Genomic DNA, 23,649 nt, shown 5'->3' on the forward strand with positions numbered 1-23,649 from the left:
AAGTGGAGGAAAAGAAGTACATTTATCACAGGAGACTGAAATAAGAGTCACTCTTAGGTTGTTACTTTGTTGTTGGCAGTTATAAACCAGCACAGCATTAGCAGGCATCCATGCCAGGGCAGCCATTGCCACTTCACCCTCCTGTCTCTATCATCTTCCCCCCGTGAAAAAAGCTGCAGCACTACCCACCAGCCCTAGATGCTTTTCGAACAGGAGCCTACATTCAAACACATTGTTTCATTGGGCTTTTTTCAGTTTCAAATTTGAAAGCAGTCTGTTTATACAGTTTGTTCCCACTCTGCTACACAGAATACAAACACGTTGGAATGTATTTACCTGAAGTCCTCTGATGAACGTTCTCTTTCCAACTCCGGAAAATGACTAAGGGAAAAGATGGGGAAGAAAAATAACAAACCCCCATGAAGCATTTATTCCACTTTGCAAACTAGAAAATAGGCAGAAGGCAGAGATCAATGCGCCATCACACATACAAGCACACAATGGAATCACGGATTCAGCTTTTCTAAGGTTTGAATAATATTCTCTGTCTTTTGAAGTATCTAAATTAGCTACCATGAAACTCAAAGGCTATTTTGCATGGTGACCTTAAGAGTAGTCATAAAAAATTAGCAAAGACCAAAGATACAGCATCTGAGAGTCAAAAAGCCAGGTGCTATGAAATACTAGAATGATCCCAAGAGATCCTTTTGATAAAAACAGAACAAAATTAGTTAAGTGGGCATCTCTCCTGTACAAGCAAAATTTAACTCTTGTCTTCTGACAACAATTACAACTATCTGACAGTAGTGAAATTCTCACTATTAGAGGGAGTCATGGAAACAAAATAGACTTCTGCCTTTAAGCCACGTAATCTTCCCTCTGCAAAGGGGCCAGAGGGTATTTAGCTCTTCTGTTTTAATTTAAGTCACAAGCAGACAGTTAGGAAGCAATAAGATTATTTCTCTTTTCATGTAAAGTGTTCTCCAGGTTTGTGTTTCATACTTTGTGTCACAGGACACGAAAATGAAAGCTAATAACTGTGGTCATAAAATACATTACAATATACACTGAACAACACGTTCTGATGATATTCTGATCTAAAAGTATCTATATGATCATGCACACGTTTACCTACAGTTTCTAAAAAGCCATACCTACCCATATGTCACTCCAGCAATACTACATTTCTTGAAGTTCATGATATTACATGTTAGAGTACCTGTTTTATCTGAAAACAGGTATTTTACCTGGAAGAAAGAAGTTTAATTTTAACTTGCAAAGTAACAAGACTGAAATAAATGGAAAGCAGTTAAGCTTAAGGAAAATTCAAGAACAGATCTAAGACCCAGAAATGTCACAATGCAGGTTTGTCATATCAAAGCTAAAGGAAAAGAATCAGGAAAGCTCTTTAGTGGTATTATCTCTTATCTATCTGTAAATGCAGCAAGGATCAAGTAGTAGGTATTAATTGCCACAGCTCCAGTTACACTGGCTTGTGCAAGTTCAGTGTTCAACGTTCACTGAATCTTTCAGTTGTATTAACATCATATAGCAAGACAGGAAACTAAAGTAAAGGTTCCTGAAAAATCAGAAGCATAAAAAGAATCAAGGTTCCTACCTTTCTTAAGCCACAACAGATAAAAAAAAATAGATGAGAGCTAAATTCCATGGTGTCTCATCTCTGAATCTGATAAGATTATAAACCAGCAACCATTCAGAAGGGATGGTACTACCACAGGAATCTGTCCATTTAAAGACCAGAATTTTTCTAGATTTGCAGAAAGTTTTTCATCAAGATCTGCAACTCAATTCAGTTCATTTTAGCAATGCATTAAATAATCTCCAAATACAGCATTGGAAGTGGAGCCTGAGCAAGTCAGAAGTCAAAGTACATACCTAAAAATCTGAGAAACTTCAAGTTACTAATAATTCTGACCTACAACAAAGCTAAAAACACCTGTGATCAAGTAATTCCACTGAAAAATATAAAAATTCAGCCTAGTTGCATGGAAGCAATACTAAGCTACTTTTAGAAAAGCATCATAAGGGCCAACAAGATACATTATGCTACATAACATTTGTAGGAAGTCAGATTATTGTAGTAACTTCTCAAAGTCACACAAATACAAATTATATTTTAGCAGTTCCAGGGAAAAGCTCAAAAGATATTGACAGTCATTCTGCTGAGCAGCACACAATGTATTTGTAATGTAAATGTAATTATGTATTTTACATAGACACACATCATCTCCAAGATTAACTACACTATGAAGTTCATGTAGTTTATTTACATGCTTATGATTTTACTGGCCAAGGACAAAAAGTAGGATTTCTCAGTGGTACTGCACAATTTCAGTGGCAAAGCTGTGATCTCCAGTAGCTTTGTTGTGGGAAGCCCTTCCATTCTATTCCCTTCTCACTTCCAGAACTGCATGGTGTTTGTAACAAATATCTTATAACCACAAGTTAATATACAATTATTATTAAAGGAAAATGGAAAAGCATGTCAAGGAACACAATCTAAGCTAGGAACAACACTGCATTTTTTTTACTCCATTTTTTGTGTGGCAGCCAGAAACACGAATGACAAAGGAAGGCCAAGGCTGTTTGGGGCTGCTCCTTAGCCAAGCTAAGTGCTGTATTATCCTGCTCTGGTACAGACAATCACAAGCACAGATACCTCAAGGACAAAGTCAGTTCCAAGAGAAGGTAGGAAATGCAGACTCTATTCTCAGGCTTAAAACTGCTTGTATGACCTTAAATCTGATCCTATCATGCCTCATACTGGCAAGACTTGGACTAATGAAAGCGAAGAAGTCGCATTAAGCAAGCCACAATGCAAAAGAATAAAGCTCATTTGTACAGCATTCTTTCACAGTTTCCATCTCCCCAGACTACACAACAAACATTACACTTCAGAAAATTTTTGCTTACCTGCCCAAGTTCCTCATTAAGATTTGAGGTTCTGGCCATTGCAGGTGTGTCAGTTTCAGGATAATACATATCCATGTCCTGAAATGAGAGCAAAATTAGATGTATACTAGGCAAGCTGAACACTAAAGTCTCCGATCTTTTTGTATCTTATAAGAATTGCTCTATCTTTACTGGAAGTTCAAGGGTTAATGCATACTAAGATAAGGAATTTATCTCTTCTACTTGCTGATGTTCAGCTCAAGAGGTGTGAATTTTTCCAGTACATAACTGAAGAAATACACAGTTTGAAGTCAAAACTTGCCTGAATAAAAGTATAACCATTTTGTAGCATAAGGCACCACCAACTCATGCCTTTAGAGAAATATCATAAATATCATGACTCATACCAAAGTGGATCCGAATGCCAACCTCAAGACTTAAAAGAAAAAGACACCAAAAAAACAACCAAAAAACAACCCCTCCCAAAAAAAACTTAACACCTCACCCAAACAAGTCTAGTCTTTCTGTCTGCTGTGGCTGAGAGAAGCTATAGGTTATCATGAGTAATTCAGCTTAAAGACTTCCCTCATCCTCAAAACCTAAAATACATGAAAGCAATTATTTATACAGAAGAGATCCTACAACAAAATCTTTTCATTTTTTTTGTGGAACACAGCATTAACACAAAATAAATCCTCTGAATTTTGTCCTGCTCTCAAAACCAGAAATCCTGGTAAAGATATCAGGTTTTTTACATCATCTTGCAAAAGTGATTGCAATACATCAACTGCTGCTACTTACCCAATTTATAAAGAGAGCTTGGGTGAATTTGACAACTTCTAACGTCACCAAAAGACTGATTGGAATAAGGTTGTTGTACAAGATAATAAATGTCAGCAGATTGTACCCGAAGTTGACAGATAGCATTTCTGTGGACGGAAAAACACAAGACAATCATACAGAAGACAGAAATCTGAGTGGCACAGAATAGGGACAGCCATCTTTCTGTAGTTGACCTGATCATCTTTAGTAGCACTAAAATAAATAGTGTGTTAGCTTAGTATAAGGGTCTTTTTAATATTGATTTGAATATTACATATATAAAAACAACCACAGAACACATGCCTGAAGATAGAGCACACTATGCCAGGTGAAGCATAAAATCGTTGAGGCTGTGTATTAGAGATAAGAACACTTTCTGAGAATATTTTGCTGAACAGATGGCGAGATGTGTGATGTTCCACACTGTAACCCAAAATTAGACATTTATCCAATGTGTCAAATACTCCAATTAAGAGCCACCAATATCACTCATAACATAGCTTTACCCTTCAGAAATTATCCTGTATGTCTCAGTGGAATTAAAAACAAAGAACAAATTTTGTTCTAAAAGCTGCCAGCATTGGCAGACTTGAGAAGTCCTTCATTCTAAAGAAATATGAGCAAGCAAGATGACACAGACATCCGGAGAACAAACTAATTGAATCCTGCTTAGGCAGAAGTGCTGTTAGTAACAGAGCCAATGTTGGGCAAGTCGCCCAAACAGCACAACTGCTCTTAAAGGGAAGGGAAAGCATTTATGAACAGCAGACAGAAAAGAAATGGTTCAGGAAAGACATAGGATAACAGCTCTTCTCCACGGCGCTGACCACAACCTCTCTACAGTAGACACAGTCTCCATGTTTGCATTTTGCACTGTTATTGAATTTTAGGAGGCATTTTGAACAGCAGAGCCCAGTACAATGGGGTCACAGCCCATAACTTAATTAACCTGAGATGAAAGCAGAGCAGCAAACTATGAGGAGACAGAAGCCAAAAAGCTGCCGTTTGGACTCAGTCACTTCCAAGTGTGAACATGTGAGTTTCATACCCCTTATCAGTAAACATGAAGAATGAAAGCACACTTTACTGGAAAAAAAGCTTTTTCTAATACAACCTTTACAGAAATTAGACATATAATGAAAATTCCAGATCAAGCCTGACAAAAGTATTTCCCATGTATAATAATTGCAGAGGTGATGGAAATTGTGTGTTCATTTCCTGGAAAGCACCTACAGAAACTACTTTCTCATCCTTGTTTATTACAGGTTGCACCTGTTCCATGTTAGTTCAAGCTCACGAGTTTGTTTCACTCATCTTTCCTTCCTGCCATCTGAAGGCATGAATTTAAACTTCCTCATTAAAAAGCAAGGTTGAGGGTACAAAATATAATTTGAGAAATGCCAGTATTGCTACTAGAAGACACTGCAACTACCACAAATTGAAGTCAAGCCTGAGGCACTTCCTGCTCTTCCTACAAAAGCTTTTTTCCCTTTTTTTTTTTGATCATAATTGTGCTTTGTTGTAGAAGGGCTGAAGATACCTTTTGCCATCTGTTTGTATCATCACGAGCACAATTTGCAGTGACAATCATTTTCAGATCTGCATCTCAAAATCTTTTCAACAATACACTTAATAATCAGACAACATAACTCCCAAAACAGAAGTCTAATGAGCAGCGATGCACTTCATTCCTAAGCGTTTGCATGAGATTCATTTTTTATATCTGAACTAATAAATTCAAAGAGTACAGATGAAATCAAAAAACCCCTTTAAGCATATTAACCAATCAGTTTTCTCATTACAAATGACAGACATCAGAAGCCAAAGCAACTCAAACGTCACCAAAATCACAAGCACCAAAATCACAAGAGTTAGCATGCACTCCAGTTCTCCGCAAAAGATCAGCATGTAGAAAAACAGGGGAAAAAATGCATCAAGACAAATAATTTTCTTCCAAATAGAAGCAAAAAGCTGAAGTCAGTCCCATCAAGCCAGATACCTGCTATCTTATAGTCACGTACAATCAATTTGTGATACATATGGCAACAATACATGTTCTACTCCAAAAAAAATTCTGTGGAAATCCAGATGCATACAATCTCCACAGAGGTGAACACCAAGTGTGAGCAACAAACACCGCTCTTGCCTCTTTTCTGTTTGTTTCCTGCTCCCTAAGTGGAAGCCCAGTGATATTTACCTAACCTTTAAAACATTTTATTAACAGCAGCCTCACTGGCCAATTAACTTAAGCCAGCCTATATGCAAAAAAAAAAAAAAAAAAAAAAAACCAACCCAAAAACAAAACAAAAGAATCAAAAGTTAGTAGCAAGCATTGTTTCTTATGTTTCTTTCTTCATCCATTTCTTACTTTGTCAATTCATTCAGTAGAGTTAAGACCATGGATGTCCATACAGTCTGACACATCCCAACACACAGCCAGTATACTCACTGTTAGAGCCAAGGTACCACACGACTTCGCCATGTGTTCTGTTCCATAATAAGGCACCTACAGAACTCACAAGGGCCATCACCAGGAGAATACAAAACAAAACCAGGATCTGCATGTTGGTTACTTTCTCCACATTTGATCTCTTCAGAGGTGCTTTGGTTGAATTCTGAACAGCAACAGAAGCAATCAGATAATGGCTTAAACCAATAGTTGCAGAAGCAAATTCATTCTTTATTTTTAAGTCAGTTATAGAACTTAATACTTCAGCTCTATGTAGATCAGTTTTGTATACAAAGACCAGAAAGGTCAGAATAGTAGCCAGGGCTATACAACAGCTAAACTGTCAAAATATTGGAGGAAGAGAAACATGCAGTACTAAAGATCTCATAGATTCTCCCAGCTGCCCATTGCTCCCAATGGCCATCAGCAAAGGTGAGCAGAAAAAGCACTCCAAGCTCCCTGCCACTAAGACAAAGAAAAAACTTAGTCTTAACCTGTCTATCTTCAAGTGTTAAAACAGTAGGCAGCTATTATCATTTCTTCAGCTGCTAAAGCTCAAATGAGCCAATAGACAATCTAAAAAATAGAATATAATTAATTTTGGTTGCATATCAAGTATTTTAGATATACACCTCCATCAGTTTTTGTACATATACAATTTTAAGTACAGTAGTATCCTTGTACTCCTCATGCTTCTATTTAAACAGCTATAATGAATCAAACCATTTCATGAACTCCAATATGAAAGACAAGTAGAATGTAGAAAAAGAACACACTCCAAATCTTTAAAAACTTACTTGCATGAGTTTCGTATCAAATCCTGTATACACAACAATACCCAACACCCATTGAGTGTTTCTCAGTTGTGCACCTCTTAGCAAGATCTGGTCTGGACCAACTGGAACTGGGCTGCAAAGCAAGAAGCAAGCAAGCATCTCTCAATTCTCAATAACAATTTAGGAAAATAGTTTTCCTTTCAGCTTTAGCTTCCTCCCAGCTCAAGAAAGAAGGGGAAGCATTTTCCCTTATCAACTTATATTGTCCACCATCATATAATTATACATACAATATACAGGTTTCACTCCTCTGTTGAAAGCCTAATCTATGCTAAGCAGAGCAGGAAGAAGTTGATTCTAGGGAGCTCCTCTAGTTTCCCAGCACTTGAGAACCTGTGGCAGCTCTCTTTCTCTTTCATATCCAAGACAAGGAAGCATCACACTTGCAAACAGACCGTCCACTCAAAGCATGCTATAACTGTATACACGTCATTAAAGAAGCATTTTGGAAGAGATGCATTACCCATGTGATTTTTCAAGTAATATACAAGTGATCTTTTACTCTTCTCGCATCTGTCACTATTCTGCTTAGTCACTCAAGTAGTACAGTTTTGGTGCAAGGAAACCCGTACAGTAAGATGAAACCTGTACACTCCTGCTGACGCTTCAGGTTCTATTATTTATAGTCCTAAAATCTATTTTCTCAGAATTTCTTTCCTTTCAAGAGTTGCAACAGATCCAAGTCATACTGACAGAAACTCCAGATTCTGGAATCATTTTCAATATGGAACTGAGCTTGCTTCAGCTTTAGCTCCTGTCAGAAGATAAAGTTTTCCAGTATCCTCTGCACATCTCCTGTTGCAAGACAATCCTAAAAATAAAACCATTTCCTTTGCTCCTCCCGAAGTGTCACTTTAGGTAAAGAACAGCTATGATTTCAAAGAAGCCATGTCTCCCCTAGCAAACAGAAGACTCCACAGAAAGGCAAACCTACTCCATCTAAAAACAGATATACGACCAGTGTTGCAGAAGAAAAGCCTGCAGAAAGCATTTGTCATAACCAAAGGAGTCTACGACTGTTATCAAGCTGATACCTTTGACCATCTAAGCGTAAGGTTCCAGTGAAGTCATAGAGATGACGGTTTGGTCCTTCACATTCTATCCTTCCAGATACTTTCATCAATTCTTCTTTTGACTGGAGACTAGCAGTTTGAGACAACCCCTGCAGAGACCAAACCAAAGGAGATTCTTGTCAAAAACTGTTAGAAGGCAAGAAGATAGGAAAAGTTACTTTCTTCTAATATTTTATAATTAAAAATTTGCTTGAATGTTTTGTTGTTCTTCCTCATTTTGTGTTTTTATTTTCAGATGAGTATTCCCTAACTCTCCTGCAATATTTAATTATTACAGGAACATGTGAGGCTGCTTACGGAGATTGCCTTACATCCCTCCTACACAGAAAGCCTAAACAATCTCTCTGACCAAGAGAATCACAATAAAATTCATATCCATAAACCATTAAGTTGCACATGTGCAGGATGAAGTAGGAAACAAAGAGCCTAAAGAGGCCTGGCTTTTCTCTCCAAGTACAGCTCTGCTGATGTATTGCTGCTGTTAAATGTAGTCACCCTTAAGTGTAGACTCTTACAGGTCAGTACATGCATTATGCTCTGACTGAACTCAAGGTTAATTTTCAATCCAATATGAAGCTGTAATCTAACATATTGCCACTCCATCTCAAGGATTGCACACATGATATTCCATTGCTTTTCAAAACTCTGAATGCCTCCACTTGGTTAAGAGTGATCCCATTTTAGTTTCTTTCTTTTGCCAGATTGACCACAGTACTGCAAGCCAGAACAAATCTTTAAGAGAAGTTCCCCACGATCAGTTGGTTTTTGTTTTTAATACTGCCTTTTAAGCATGTGTCCAGAAGCAAATAAAATCCGACAGGAAAGTGTGATCTGATCTACTGGACTCTCAGAACAGGAAGCCATACTTTCACAAGTATATAGCTTTTAAAATGCATATAGATATATATATATTTAAATAGCACATATATATATTTTTAAATATTTTATACATGTACACATGATTTTGAAATACTGATGTAATCAAACTCATTTTTTGTAACTCTCTCGGAAAGAAGGCAAGGATTCTCAACTGTTTCTAAGCACCATGATGAATAGGATTTTGCCAGCAAAACTAGAAATATCTGACCAAACTCCATTACATACCACAAACAGGGAACAAATTAACTGAAGCATAATGAAAAGCTCCTTTGAGCACTCCAGAGGGAGAAGTAACAGAGTGGTGTATGTGACAGCAGAGACTGTAGCTGTGACCACAAGCACAGGCATTTTTCATGTTTTTAATAATAAAACCAGCACTTGAGTACTTGAATCCTGCTTATTCTTTGGAAGCACGGTGTACCAACACAGCTTCTTGATAAAGTTCTTTTTACTAAAATACTAAGAAATGTTTGGGTTTCCCAGTATTAGCAAAAAGTTGTTTGATAAAAATTCATCCATCAATGGGCACAAGTTGCTTAGATTTTCACCTCCACAGTTTGAGGACTAGTGATGTTACTTCACTTTTAGTACAGAGGATTTTAGACACCTCCCCCAAAACAAAGAAAAGTTAAAAGAAAAAAATTTCACTCAAAAAAAAAGTTGTTGTTTTCAAGAAGTGCTTTTACAGAAAAACTCCACCTTTAGGCAAAAATTTATCATCGTTTAGGGAAAACAAGAGGCACAAATAGATGAAAAAGATGAAAATAGATGAAAATTCACTGCTGCTGGAAAGTCTATTATTCCAAAAGCTATCCGAACAGATCCCACTTATCATTTTTTAGTTTTTAATTATAGTCCTGTTCTTCCAAATATAAATGGAAGACCTACAATTATTTCTCAATACAAACCATATGCCAGAAAAACCATGCCAGACTTGTCCCAACCACAATGTCATATACATTTAAGAGTGACACCTCAACACCTTCTCAATATTAGTGCTACGCTCAATTCAGCGAGGCAGAGTCAAAACCTATTTCAAGTGTTTCACACAAGTCAGGTTAAAGTTAATGCTATCATAACTGGCAGGAAAATTGGTCGAAGCACTCCCTGGACCTCAAGCAAAATACTATCAAGGTCTGCTGGATTTACCTTTGCAAACTTATAACCTCCCTGTTTCCTTCAGATTAGCTCCTTAGACTTGTACACGAACCATTGCTTGGGTTCCTATCTGCTGAATAAAAAGGCTTACTATAACCTGGAAAGAGATGCATATTTTGTTTATTTGTCTTGTTTTTAAACAGCACAAGTACTGCTGTCATACAGCCCACAGTCTGCTTAGTAGATAGCACTACACATGTAGAGGAAAAATATGGCAAAATTCAGTTTGTTTTACCTGTCGTATTTTAAGATTTGTCTCCCCATCAAGATTAGCTGTTTCAATATAGCACATGGCTTGAGGTTCACTGTAAGGAATATGACAAGATTTTAGATACTGAAAACAAGTTTCTTTTTATGCACTACATTTGCGTTAAGTTGTCCACAATACATGTCTTCAATAAACTGAAGAGAAAAATCACATAGATGGTCCACAACAACGAAAGAATCAGTTGAAAGTACATATCCCTGAATGCTCTTATGCAAAACTATCCAAAAAGACAGGACTAAGTCAGGTTTAATAAGTATTTAATATAATTAATTTAGATTCCTGAATTTGATATTTTACATTGCAGTCCACAAAAATCACCTGAGGTTGCAAGAGCTGTGCATAGATGAAGTAGCAAACAGTGTAAGAGGATGCACTTAGAAGAAGAGAGCATTGCTCTCTGCTACTGACTTTGTGAACCATGCATATTAATGTTGTGATCCACGGGACCAATTTGTATGCCCAGAAGTTATTCAACTGAATCTGAAAACACTGCTAAACACAAAGTGCTCCCCACTTTGTAAGGAATCAGGGTTTGACGAGACTGAAATTGAGGGCTGTGATTTGCATCTTCTAGAGTTGCTTTTGCCTTTACCTAAAAGGGCAAAAATTCTTCCTTGTAGATGCAAGCATTTTCAATTAGTGATGGCCTTTCCTATATCTAAATGGAACAGTGTGCATAAGCACCTGCAATAAGGAAACATAGTTCTATCAGAGATTACTTCCTGACATGCTGCTTAAGATTTAAAAGCTCTATATGGCACCAACAAAACTGTTTTCATCACTGGCTTCTCAGGTTGTTAGGGAACATCAGTTTCCCCTCTGGACCTAAATCACATATGTCTCCAGTCTATCACTTTTCTTACTCTTGAGATGTTGCTATTTGCTTTCCAAAATAAACAATTACTTAAACTGTAAAAGTACTTAATCAGCAGGAGTCAGTAACAAATGCTGTTTAGGAAAAGCTTTGTTACAAAACAGGCACGTATATAACAGTAAGAAGATATTTCTCTCCATTAATTATTTCTTCAAGAAGAAAGGTGCAGCATTTGTTCTTTCTCTCCTCCTATGTGGGCAAACTGAGTCCAAACTCAATAAAGTCACAGTGTATTTTCAATCCAACTCCAATTTTACTTGTTAGAAATACTTTGCCCACTACAGCTGAGGTTGTTCACTCAGGGAGAACTCTTAAAACTCTTAAAATGCAGTTCCTTGTAAATGTACATTTTCACAGCAATGTAAAAATGTTTCCATACAAAGCTGTGTTTGGATTCAAATTACTTTTCATTTTTCCTCCATGAAAACTTATTCTGTATGCAAACTTCATTTTATGTCACCTTTCTCCTATGAGGCAAAGCAAGAAGGAGATAAACAATTGCTTATTTCAACTCTGACAATCAGTTCAGACAAAAATATTAACACATTAACACAAAGCAAAAAATCTCACTCATTCATAGCATGCAAAGCCTTCTGGTGAACTGAGGACACTTAGCATTGTCATTCAGAAAATTATGAAAATAATACCAATTGTACAGCATTCACTATGGCAGTTCTGCTACTTATTTCAAGCAAAGTTTCTCCTAAAATTCAAATACTTTGGCTCTAATTCTTCAGTTACATGATTAGCAGTGACAGCAGGTTAGTAGAATAATAGATCAAAAAGCTGACCCATGCAAGTTAAGGCATAAATCAGAAAGATTTTTGGTTGTTTTTTAGTATAGTATGATAAGAAGTTCCAGCAGAACAAGTACTTCTCAACACCAAAACAGAAAGTTACTGAGAGTAGCCTAACTAACTGCATATGAAGGTTGAAAACTGTTTATTGTAAAAAATAGTGTTGTTTCAAAAATACATTGTAAACCATGGAATGAAGGTGCCTCTATCCTTGATCACATAACATAGTTTGAAGAGATTGAGCTTCCCATTTCTGAGTACCAGTGAAATACTTCTATGAACTTCCAGCCTTCATTTTCCACTGTATCATAAAAGTTGTGCTGTCTCCCACAAGGGAAAAGGAATGGTGTTCAGTTTACTGCTGCTGCCGTACTAGAGATAATTCAACATAGGTTTGTGTTCAATAACCTAAAGGCAACAAGCACACGAACAAAGTCCGAAACCTATGCTGCAGGCTAGCAACTTAAAAGCCATTTGGGCTTGCCTTCTGAAATTACTGTTTGAAAAGCTTTAGAAGAAATCTTTGACTGGCAGGAAAATATGCAGGAAGTTCAGCGGAATTATATGGAAGAAAACTTAAGCTTCCTTGATTAAATGAAGGGGGTCCACAAAAAGCCAAGAAACAAATGGCTGCATCAAGCTTGTGCAACACATCTTCCATCTTCAAAACCCAGTGACAAACTTTGTATACTACAAACACACAATACTACTACAGTCTTAAAGAAGCCTTCTTTCTTATGAACTATCAGCAATGCTATGGTAAAGCAAGCTTTAACATTGCTGAAATCTTATTTTAAGATGTGGAGAAAATGTAGTGTCATCTGATGTCTGTTTTTATTAATAGTAAATACAGAGTTTAGAGTCCTCTGCACCTCAGTTCATCAGATACTTCCACACCCAAACAGGATACCTGGAAGATATAATGATCATGTCTGCTGGAAGATGTTGCCCATTGGTGACCTTCACAATATCGCCTACTGCTACCTGTTGAATCAGGGGCAGGGGTGCAGTAGCATGGAAGAGAAAAACAAACAGTTTGCTTGTCTGCAATGTTAGTTTGTTATTGTCCTTCACCCAACAGAACATAATCATGCACAAAACAACTACAGACAGTGCTACTGAAAGTCAGAGTACTTTTCACTGCAAGATTATAGATCTAGTATCAAAGCTTCCTGCTTCTTGAAGGCAAAATAAGCTATATATATACACACATGCATACATATATATTTGTCTGTACAGAATACATAATAGGAAAGTATGAAATTGTGCAGCAATTTTTAGTAGAAGTGATTTTCTTCTATAATTCAGCTGTTACCCGTATCTGAATTTTTTTTTTTTTATTTAAGTACAGTCTAATTTAACCTACAGAAAGATCTTCCTTGGAAGATGCACTGCTTCTAACAGTCACTAACAATAAGGTTTGTCTCTACAGATAGACAGCAATCAACCAGTTCTTTTCTGACCTACAGTAACTTGAGATTCGCAAAGTCATAACTTCTGGAGTACTGAAGACCCAAGAGTTTCCAGCAGCTGTTACAGGAATTGCATATACTCTGTCCTTCTACAAAACTCCATGCAACTCTCTCAAGACAGTGAGCCAGAACTGCCTAACGTATATCAGTTTTGAGCATCCCATGTACTGCTTACAGCCCAAAATGTGCTTCAAATAACTGAACATACAGATTTATTACAAATGAAACAGATGGCATGATTGAACAGGCAGATTCATTAGCCTTATTTGGATCCCATTGAAAACAAATTCCCTTGCTTTGTAAGCTCAAGTATCAGAAATCTGTCTTAAAGTAAATACATTGACAGAACTGTTATTCCCTAACAACATATGCAATAGACAATACGCAAATGCAAGACACAGACCAATTGAAGAAATATTTGAGAAGACAACGGCTATAAGAAAAAAAATACATTCCAGGCTCAGCTTCAAATCTTATATTTGAGTTCATTGTCTTCACTTCAAACAGGACGTGGAACAGCATAAATAACCATAACCAAGAGGCCTCAGAACCCCCAGAGATCTTTAGTTTCTGCTGTAATCTAACACTTCAGCAGGATTGCATTCAGGTCTCCTGAGGTAAGTCTCATTTCTCTGAGTTTACAGAAGACTGTAGTTCACCTTCATCTATTAGTTAACAGAACTCATTTTGTCTTTAAGAGGAGTTAACAGCCAAAATTACATCACTGCATGCTGAGGGACTTTAAAAGTTCTATAAATAAATCTCAGCTTGTCGCAGAAGTAAGTTTCAATACAACCTGCGTTCAAGTGTGCTGAAGGTGGCAGCAGGTCTTGTGTTCCTTACTTAAATAAAAAATTAGCCTCAAAACATGAGAACTTTTTAGCACAGGGACAAAAATACGTAAGAGAAGTAGAGTGTTGCAGTGAAAGTTACTTTTCTAGACATGGACTGAAAAGAAAATACTATTTATACACCACAACATATTAACTGTCAAGCAAGAATACAACAGTTTTGCAACATTTGGTTGAAACATAGTACTAAGAAATAAAGATCAGCATCTAGAGGTTTTGCTCAGGGCAATTTTCACCGTTACAGCAGAAAGGACCCCTCCCACCTTAAGTCACAGGGCACCCATAGGACATATTAACTCTAGGCCTCCCTCTTTGTTCAAGCAAGAAAAACTCTTGAACAATTTCTCCACTCTCTAACCCATCCCTAATTATATTTACCTCTTTCCACACAATGTCCTGCCACATCCCATTTCTTAGAACTGAAAAGAAAATGTAAACTTAGATCAGAATAAATACGCAAGAACCAGACAAATTTTGAAACAATTATCAGCACAGAACATGGTCTGTTCCCTACATCGAATGTAATCTCCACACACTGGCTCCAAGCCTAACACACTTCAGCTCCTAGCGTAGTTGCACATGCTCACTTGAACAACTTTCAGTTGGGTTTCTTCCAAAGGCAATTTAATTCATATATATCAAACTCACTCTGTAAACCAAGTTAACATACTCTATGGGAAACTGAAAACAGGAAACATGTTTTGAAGCCACACAATAAAGATCAAAAGCTAAACAGAGATAAATACAAAGTCTATATGTATGTTAATGAAACAAGCATCTGGTCACTACAGGTGGAATTCAGAACATAGTTAAGCAGACAGTGGATGTCTGCTTGAGCGTAAGCACAACTGCTCTCTATTCTGATGACCTGGCCTAGACCTCACTCAGCTGTATGAGGAGTGAGGAGTCTAGGTATCTAAAAGCACATACAGAACCTAAGTTTAAAATGCCTTAATTCCACTCTGAACATAAATAAGCTTTTCATACTTGTAATGCATTTTTTCACTCTTATGACACTCTCATAAATGTGCCTTTCTAACCTTTCTCTTAAAAACAATGATGACAGTTTCAGGCAGTATATTCTGAAAACTGTATTTAGAATACAAAAGCAAAAAATACAAGTTGAACTACACCAAAACAATTGCTTTTCAATTGCTACGTTCCAGTTAGATCCATAAGAGTATCTTGTGTTCTTTAGGCTATCTCTCCACAATTACTATGATAAGCTTCCTCTTAAGTGTTTGTTAGTGCATGTTCTCTATCCATAAATGGATGAGACTGAACTGCCTACATGACCTTGGAAAGAGCAGTCTCTAATGTTATCTATAGAAAGTTCTGTTGTACTACAGCTAGACAACTGCAGGTTTCTCAGGATTAATAATTGCACCTGCAACATCTTCTCAAACTTGCAGGAAAAAATACCTTAAAGAACTGATAAAGCAAAGCTTTCTTTCATGTTCATTAATATACAACCTCAATGACCAATATAACTGCTCAAGCACTAAGGAAAAACACACCGAAAATACTCCTGCATATATTTTGCCTGTTAACTGAAGCATGGATCTAGCATGTTGTTTTGATCCTCATGTTCCACTAAGTGTTTCTTTAGCTTTTTGACACTTAAACTACATACAGAATCATAGCAACAGAATCATTTATGCTGGAAAAGCTTCTTAAGATCACCAAGTCCAGACACTTTGGAAGAAAGATGCTCTACTGAAAGTCAAGTTGCTTCGTTTTCGGTTTCACCTATAGAGCTCCACCGTGGAATGTCTGAGAACACCAAGATCCAGTGACTGGTGAGTGGCTGTGGGGTAGCAATCAATAAATCCTTACTATTTTCTGCACAACTTTTCAGTCAAGGGAAAAGAAAATCAAAATGATGTCTTGAGGTAATCAGTGTCAAGCAGTTTCAATACGTTAGGGGAAAACATAGGCATTTATGGGAAGTCTGTTATTCTTTTCTTTTGCTGACACCTCAAAGAAAGCACATCCACAGAATACCCAGAGTTCTTCCTATATTTTAAGGGCAGCATACACATACATACATACATATATATGTATATATATCCTTTGATACAAGTTTTATAGCCTTGGTGGATTTTGAACAGTCAAGGAAGTATTCTGGAGGAGGAGAAAACTGCTCTGTTTTTATGGAGGAGCTGAGATCTGCGTGACTTCAAACAACTCTGAAATTAAATCAGCTTTTAAATTCTAAAAGCTTACCCCTAACCTCTCACCCCAGGCATCACACAATCAGCATCAAACATTTTGTAAGGTGCAGTCCTGACACACCAGTAACTTCTGACTCCAAAAAGACATGTACTTGCCACCATAATGACAGTTTCAGTAACACAAGTCTATATAATAAAAAAAAAGTACTCTTGTATTCACTATTTGCACTTCAAATATTTAAGATTCTTTATTCTTACCTACTGCTTTCTTTTTGTTCACTGCACTGTCTGCCTTATGTCTTTTCTGCAAGAAAAATATTTTTCATTACAGCTCATTTCATGGAGGATTCCAAACACATTAAAGCTAGAAACATGACATGCCACAAGAAGATACACTGGGTCTTTCTTGCCTGTATGTTTTGAAAAAAGCCACACTGATCACCTAAATCTAAATGGTTTACAAACAAAATAATACAACTTTAAAGCACCACTCTCCATGCTGGCAATCAGACACAAACATGGATGAACAGCAGAAAACTCAAGTATCCCAAATTGTTTTTTGAAACGAAAACAAAGGGAACAGAAAGCAAAGGGAACAGAAAGCAAAGTATATTTAGATGACAGTTGGAGTATACATGTTATACGTACTGTGTGTTTAAAATGTTTTCTAAGTTAAATTATTAATCAGAACCTTGCAAAGTATAAATACTTTGTCATTATAATCAGTATCCAGATTTTCTTTTGGTCTGTGCTGAAGATAATTTTGCACTTTTAATGATTTTGATCCCCTAGACCTACTAAAGAGGCTACGTTATCTGTCAGGACTCTACAGTTCCTGTTCTAGCCAGACTTTCCTAATGAAAGCACCAGTAGATAAATTTGAATAAGTATAAATAAGTGTTCTGTTTTACACCAACTTGTTTCCATACAACTTCTTTGTTCACCATTTAAGCTGCACCAGAAAATTATTTGCTTATCTCTGTGTGCTACAGAAATTCCTGTAGAGTCAGCATCTTTGAAAGTATTTAGCCACTGCTCAGTAATGGCTAAATAGACTTCAGAGATGCAAAGCTTTATGGCATCTCATGGCTTTTTGAAGCACCATATGCTTTTAGTGTAGAGTTCCCACATAATAATCCATACTCACATAGTCTTCTATGATTTCTTTGATGCCAGCAACTGTCAAAATAAATAGCAATGGCACCAAGGTGGTATATCTTCCTGTTGGAGAGACATCTGGAATTTGCTGTAAACAGAAAGGAAAAGAGATGCTCATATTATTTTTAAAATAAGTTTCTAGCAAATTTAGCATTTTATGCAAAGTTACCAGCAGAAAAAGAGGTAGAGCTTAAATTCTGATTTGTACATGACTGCCATTTAAGTTCAGCAGACACACCAGCCTAAGCTCCCAACCAACTTGAAGAAGCTACTGCTAAGAATGTATATGATTATGCTGCTGTACAGGCCTTTTCTTTTACTTCTTCTTAATAAGAAAAGCATTCAGCTGATGAATGCCACTGATTCAGGGTGAATATCTGTACTATTTACAATATCGGCACATTCACAAGAATCTATGCATGTTTTTCCCAATATGGTCAGTAGTTCCATATCTTGTGATACTACTGTATTAATAATATAACTAGCTTGATTTTAGGAATTGTGTTGCAAAAAAACAGCTCAAATACCCTCTAATGTCAATTGTTAAGTACATATCTCATCAATGTTAGTACTTAATGTACATTCGAGAACTTCTTTGCAGTCGACCACGAACATTCAAATAACTGTAGCTGCATTCAGTTATTTAATAAATGAAAGTAAAACAATGAAACTATACCTGCAGTAAGGCAATGAAGAGGAAGAATGCATTTGCAGCTTTTCTTATCTGCTCATACAGGAATCGAGGTAGAAAAGTCACCACACTGTACTTGGCTGTGCTGTAGGTTAGAAGATTTTTATTTTAATCCTTCATCTGAACATTAAGGCTTCTAAAGCCACTGTTAGAAAATGATTTGAAGATCATACAGTAAAGACATGTACAATATGAAGGAATTCAGCTATCTGTATTACAATGAAGAGCCGTACAGAACAAGAGGTAACACAGATCCAGAAGGCAGACAGCAATACATCACTACAACCTCAATGACTAGGAGAACCACCCTATAACTTAATGTGTGTTCAAACCCCAGTACCATGAGCAGCAGCACCATGAGCTCAGGTTAAAGCATGTAAGTGTTTACCCCTCATGGGGTAAACACATAGTATTTAAGATTCACAGAGCATGAATCTTAAATACTGGGGTAGGCTGAGTTAAACACAGTTAGAATCAGAAATGGTACAGTGACATTTTTGAGCTGCCTCCTCTCCTAGCTCAGAACCCAAGTTCAGTTATGAACAATTTTCCATAATAACCATCCACAGTTTCACAATAATACTTTCTATTTTCTACAAACACTAACCATTCTCTAAGATACATAATTTCTTGTTTTCACATCAAATCCAGCAATGGCTACTATGAAAAATGTGAATGCATTTTCAGGAAAGGTGTCCAAGCTAACAAGAAGATTCAGTCACACAACTGTCAATGAGTTGTATAAGCCACCTCCAAGTTGTCAAGTAACCAAAACCAGCTCAAGAGAGTAAGACTACTACATGCAAACCTACACTCTGAACATAATATTGACATTGGGGATCTATGTGCTTTCTTGATATAGGTTCAGATGCACGAGTTCTCTCGCACTATCTGAGCAGTATGAGAGGCACAGTTTATCCAAGTAGCACACAACATTCCCTTATAAGAAAAGAATAATTTTTACAGTTAAAAAAGCAGCTCTGATTTATTTTGTACTGTATTACTTCCCTCATTTATGTGCTGGGCATTAAAATGAGCCGGAACCTTAAGAACCAAGTGCTTGCAGCCATGGTACAGCTGTCTTCCACCAAGACATTGACCGTAAGCCCTGCAAGAATCAGACAAACTGTACTAAATGTTCTTTGGGTTTTTATTTTATTAGTTTAACAAAGGCAGCTTATGTTCCCAGAGAATAGACAGCTCATCAGTGCTCCTCCTTTCAAAGAAAGGAAACTTGTTTACCTGCTGGAATGGGCTGCCTAGGGAAGTGGTGGAGTCACTATCCCTGGAGGTATTCAAGAAATGTTTAGATGTTGCAATGAGGGAGATGGCTTAGTGGGAAACATTGGTGACAGGTGGATGGTTGGACTGGATAACTTAGAGGTATTTTCCAACCTCAGTGACTCTATGATTATTGAAGTCTCCCAAGTCTATTAAGCCCGCTCCTCTCTGAGAAATGTTTTTCCAGTTATCTTCCACCTTTAAACCTTTCAGACTAATTGCAAGCCACAACACTATGTATCACAAATCATGAAATAATAAAATGAAATGCACTGCCTACCTGTTCTGTCTTTCACAACTGATTGCTATGAACAAAACTCTTACTACAACTTCGACCAGACAATTTAGTAGGGTTGTCTTAGTTATCTTCATACATATAAAGTTAGATAACTGCACTCTCCATGCTTTAATCATTTTCTTCTCCCTCTTGTCTTTCCTCGTCTGCACTTCTAAGCCATATAATGACTGTTGCACCTTCCGGAACAAAGCAGTTATAAGAGATAAGATAGCACAGTTTGTTACATGAAGCTCCATTTTGGAAACCAGAGTAGAATTAGTGCAGGTGTGATGAAATACAACCAATCAAGGTTACATCTTATTTGACTGCGGGAGATGCATTTCCATTTCATACAGTCCCTTAAGCAATTAGAGATGCCTGCTAGGTCTGATGCAAAGCAGTTATTACTTGAACTGGATCTCTAAAAAGAAATGGGGAAGAAGAAAAAAAAAAGACTATAAGAACATTTCTAAAACTACAGGGTATAGACTCCTTTTGCTACTACTCAATACTCAATACCCAAAGTGATATTTTACAGAAATATCAGGGGATCAGGCTTCCACACAGCTTACACCAACAAAACCAACTGAATAAAAATACACATCTGCATTTAAAAGATTAAGTAGAACATTTGTTGTATAAATGAAGAGAATTTATTTCCTTGAATGCTATTTATTACTTCCAAGTTGTTTTTTCCTTCATTTGAAGTTACATGCACATAATCTCAAGTGTAATATCTTTCCTATGATACAGAACATAATCAAACAAATTTCAGCAGTGCCTTGCATCTTTAACACATTTTTTAATCAAGTGAATAGTTCAGATCTATCCCAGAAGTGAATCCCCCAAGCAGGACTAAAGTAAAAAATAACAATAATAAGAGTTTGCAGATTTTAAAGATACATTACAACTACATATAATGCTCTACAGGCCACCAAGCTAGTGGAACAGAATAATGTAATGCTGTAACACATTTTTATTTCGAGATTGTATGCTCATAGGATTTATGATTGATAAGAGCCAGAACTCGTGCAATTGTAATCATATCAAAACATTTATAACATTCTACCATTTATCAACTTCTGCAGCTGACTGCTCCAAACCATGCTCTTATTCTAATGATTATGCTAACATCAACACAACGAGTCATTTTTGAGTGAATTTGATATGCGTTAAATCCTTATATCCATGGACTTTGTTACTTAATTAACATGGCAGATGCTTAGAATAAAATAGGTATGACTAATTAGAGGTACACATTCAGCTGTTACCAGCTCATTTGGAGCACATTTTTGGTCACTAAGGACAAGTATACAGAGGTTAGCCCTTTGACCAGCCCCAACACTGCAGCTCTGGGAGCTGGGTGCCAGGCACTACAGGTCTGCAGCTCAGGGAGAGGAGTGGAGCATATGCAGAAAACTAAATAACAAATGGCATTTCCTAAAGCAACAGCTGTGTACTACGCACACCTTGCCCACCTATGGGGTTTCATGCTTAAACAGGTGTACAAACATTACAACAGATTTGTCTCGATATCTGCAACTTAATTCATGTAAGTTACGTTTCAAGTTACACTGCAAAGCAAAGTGGGACTGACACTGTTGAAAGAGTTTAGACTCACGTCAGTAGAGCTCAAAGTCCAGCCCTGCTCCCTGGCAGAAACACAGAGATTTCTTTGAAAGGCAACCATTGTATAATTTGGAAAAATGTATGTCCCTCACATACTTTAGCTCATTCTTATGCTACTAAAAAAATACCAGAGATGAGTTTTTTCTTATAACATCTACGCAAAAAGTAGCAAGCAGCAAGCTGAGAAACTCATTAACTGTGTTCTGATATATTTACTTCACTTATTAATGGGTAATTTTTCTGTAACAACACCATAAGCTACCATTATCCCTATATCCATCCCCAATACATTTCATAAAGCCATGTTTTCCCATGTTTTTTCTACGAATCACTCTTGAAGATACAAAGACTACCAGTAATAAAGGCAAAAACGTTAGAAGCAAGTGCATACTGGCAAAGAGGCATTTGAGTACAGCTTTACCATTTCTCAATCATCCATTTCTAGTCCTTTACTGAGGTGGGGCTTTGTTTTCTTTGTTAACAGCACAGATATTAACTTCACCTTGCAACTCCTCATGTCATAGAGAACAAGATCTCTTTGAGGCACAGGTGGTCCTGTTTCCAGAGTGACAAGGTAACAGTACTTTCCTCACCAGCACTCACCTACAACTGTCCCTTCCACAGTTTAAAAACAAAAGCCTTGAAATATTCTCGCATGCGAGAGCTGAAGCACGAGCACTGCTTCATGTCAGTGCTTTTGTAAGTCTGCAAGAGCAAGCAGAAAGAGAGCCAGTCACAAACATCTGAACCACGGGGGGGCTGGGTAATTGAGCGTTAAGGACTTGAACTCCTCTCACCGAGCAGGTTTGGTTTCCACTAGCACGTTCAAAAGGTCAGGTTCTCTGGAACAGCGGAAGGAAAAATCAATCAAGAAGATCTACTTGAATTAAGGGTTCAGACACTGCCTTCAGTGGAACTGCATGTGCATGTTAAGGTCCTGGAGGCACATGACATCTCTTAACAGCAAGATTGATGTTGGCTACAAAAGTTCTGCATCAGCTCTTAAGTACAGAAGCAGCACTAAAACAAGCTAACTCCAGAGCTGTTATTGCTGCAGGAAGCACAGCAGCAAGCACTATGTAATTCAGATGACATTTAACTAGATGAACAACACACAGTTATTACAGCAGGTGCAGAGAAAGCTCATTTACACAGAACCCCACCAACAAACAGTGCTGCCATGAAGACTATTAGCGAGGTTGGTTCCTTGTGCGTGTGGAAGGTTATTTTAATGATGAAACTGACACAGGAGATTCAAAAGTCAGATGTTTACAAATTCCCGAAAAGGGAGATGAAAGATTTATAAAGAGCAATTACCTACAAGTCTCTGCAGTGATTATTGCTGAAAAGGAAATGAGGTCCTCAGCAAGCCATGCTGGCTTGTTTTGGCAGACAGCAGTTTCAGTTTGAACAAATGAAGCCTCCAGTCTCATGGAGCTCCCTTCACTCTGTCAAGTGAATCCTTGAGAATAGAACTTCCATCAGTAATCCTGTATACTTCCATCAGCTGAGGAAAGGGCATGCTGTGCTTCAGTACTTGAGACAGTTTGAGACAGTCTCTGAAGGAAGTCAAGGAAGTCTGAGACAGGCTCAGGAACAAAAGAGGGAAAATAATAGCAGCCCTGAAGTGCAAGGCTTGGATCCTAAAGGCTGTGATTGCTCCAGGCTGAGTTGCCTGACCAGAGCAAGGCAAAGAACCAAAAGCTACCACATCCATCACTCAGATGTGGAGACATCACTGCCCATCTGACATCTTGCACAAAAGCAGCTTATATTATATACTGCCCCAAAATAAAAAGGGTAACAAATTTGTTATAGCACTGTTTTATCCAGCAATCTAAACATCAAACATCTTCCAACAGAACCACTGCAAGGCCATTTAAGAGGAATGAATCTGCTGTCTTGAATTACCCATATATTATGAGAAATGATTAGGAATATTCACATATCTTAAAATTAAAGCATTTGAACTTTGGAAGTACACAAAAAAAGATTTCTTGCAGTTTCAAACTGCAGTGTATAGTAACTTGAAAAAACTTTCAACCAA

At 37.3% G+C, this 23,649-nt stretch overlaps 1 protein-coding gene across 5 annotated transcripts in view; it reads right to left on the bottom strand.

Moving 5' to 3' along the window:
- ATP8A2 (ATPase phospholipid transporting 8A2) overlaps positions 1 to 23,649 on the bottom strand; it is a 314,861-nt gene that overhangs the window by 249,097 nt on the left and 42,115 nt on the right. For 4 of the 5 annotated variants that reach the window (XM_052671190.1, XM_052671191.1, XM_052671189.1 and 1 more), the window contains 13 exons: positions 18,401 to 18,500; positions 17,714 to 17,812; positions 16,825 to 16,870; positions 14,771 to 14,811; positions 12,980 to 13,053; positions 10,366 to 10,435; positions 8,055 to 8,182; positions 6,982 to 7,093; positions 6,185 to 6,350; positions 3,715 to 3,842; positions 2,935 to 3,012; positions 1,159 to 1,247; positions 337 to 381 (listed from right to left, as the gene is read on the bottom strand). In XM_052671190.1, coding sequence (XP_052527150.1) covers positions 337 to 381; positions 1,159 to 1,247; positions 2,935 to 3,012; positions 3,715 to 3,842; positions 6,185 to 6,350; positions 6,982 to 7,093; positions 8,055 to 8,182; positions 10,366 to 10,435; positions 12,980 to 13,053; positions 14,771 to 14,811; positions 16,825 to 16,870; positions 17,714 to 17,812; positions 18,401 to 18,500 — 1,176 coding nt within the window. Of the gene's footprint in view, positions 1 to 336; positions 382 to 1,158; positions 1,248 to 2,934; positions 3,013 to 3,714; positions 3,843 to 6,184; positions 6,351 to 6,981; positions 7,094 to 8,054; positions 8,183 to 10,365; positions 10,436 to 12,979; positions 13,054 to 14,770; positions 14,812 to 16,824; positions 16,871 to 17,713; positions 17,813 to 18,400; positions 18,501 to 23,649 lie in introns of those variants that run through there. The other variant, XM_052671194.1, reaches the window with a different exon arrangement.

The sequence above is a fragment of the Tympanuchus pallidicinctus genome, unplaced genomic scaffold (genome assembly GCF_026119805.1).
Source record: "Tympanuchus pallidicinctus isolate F22 unplaced genomic scaffold, pur_lepc_1.0 scaffold11, whole genome shotgun sequence".
NCBI classification, from domain to species: Eukaryota; Metazoa; Chordata; class Aves; order Galliformes; family Phasianidae; genus Tympanuchus; species Tympanuchus pallidicinctus.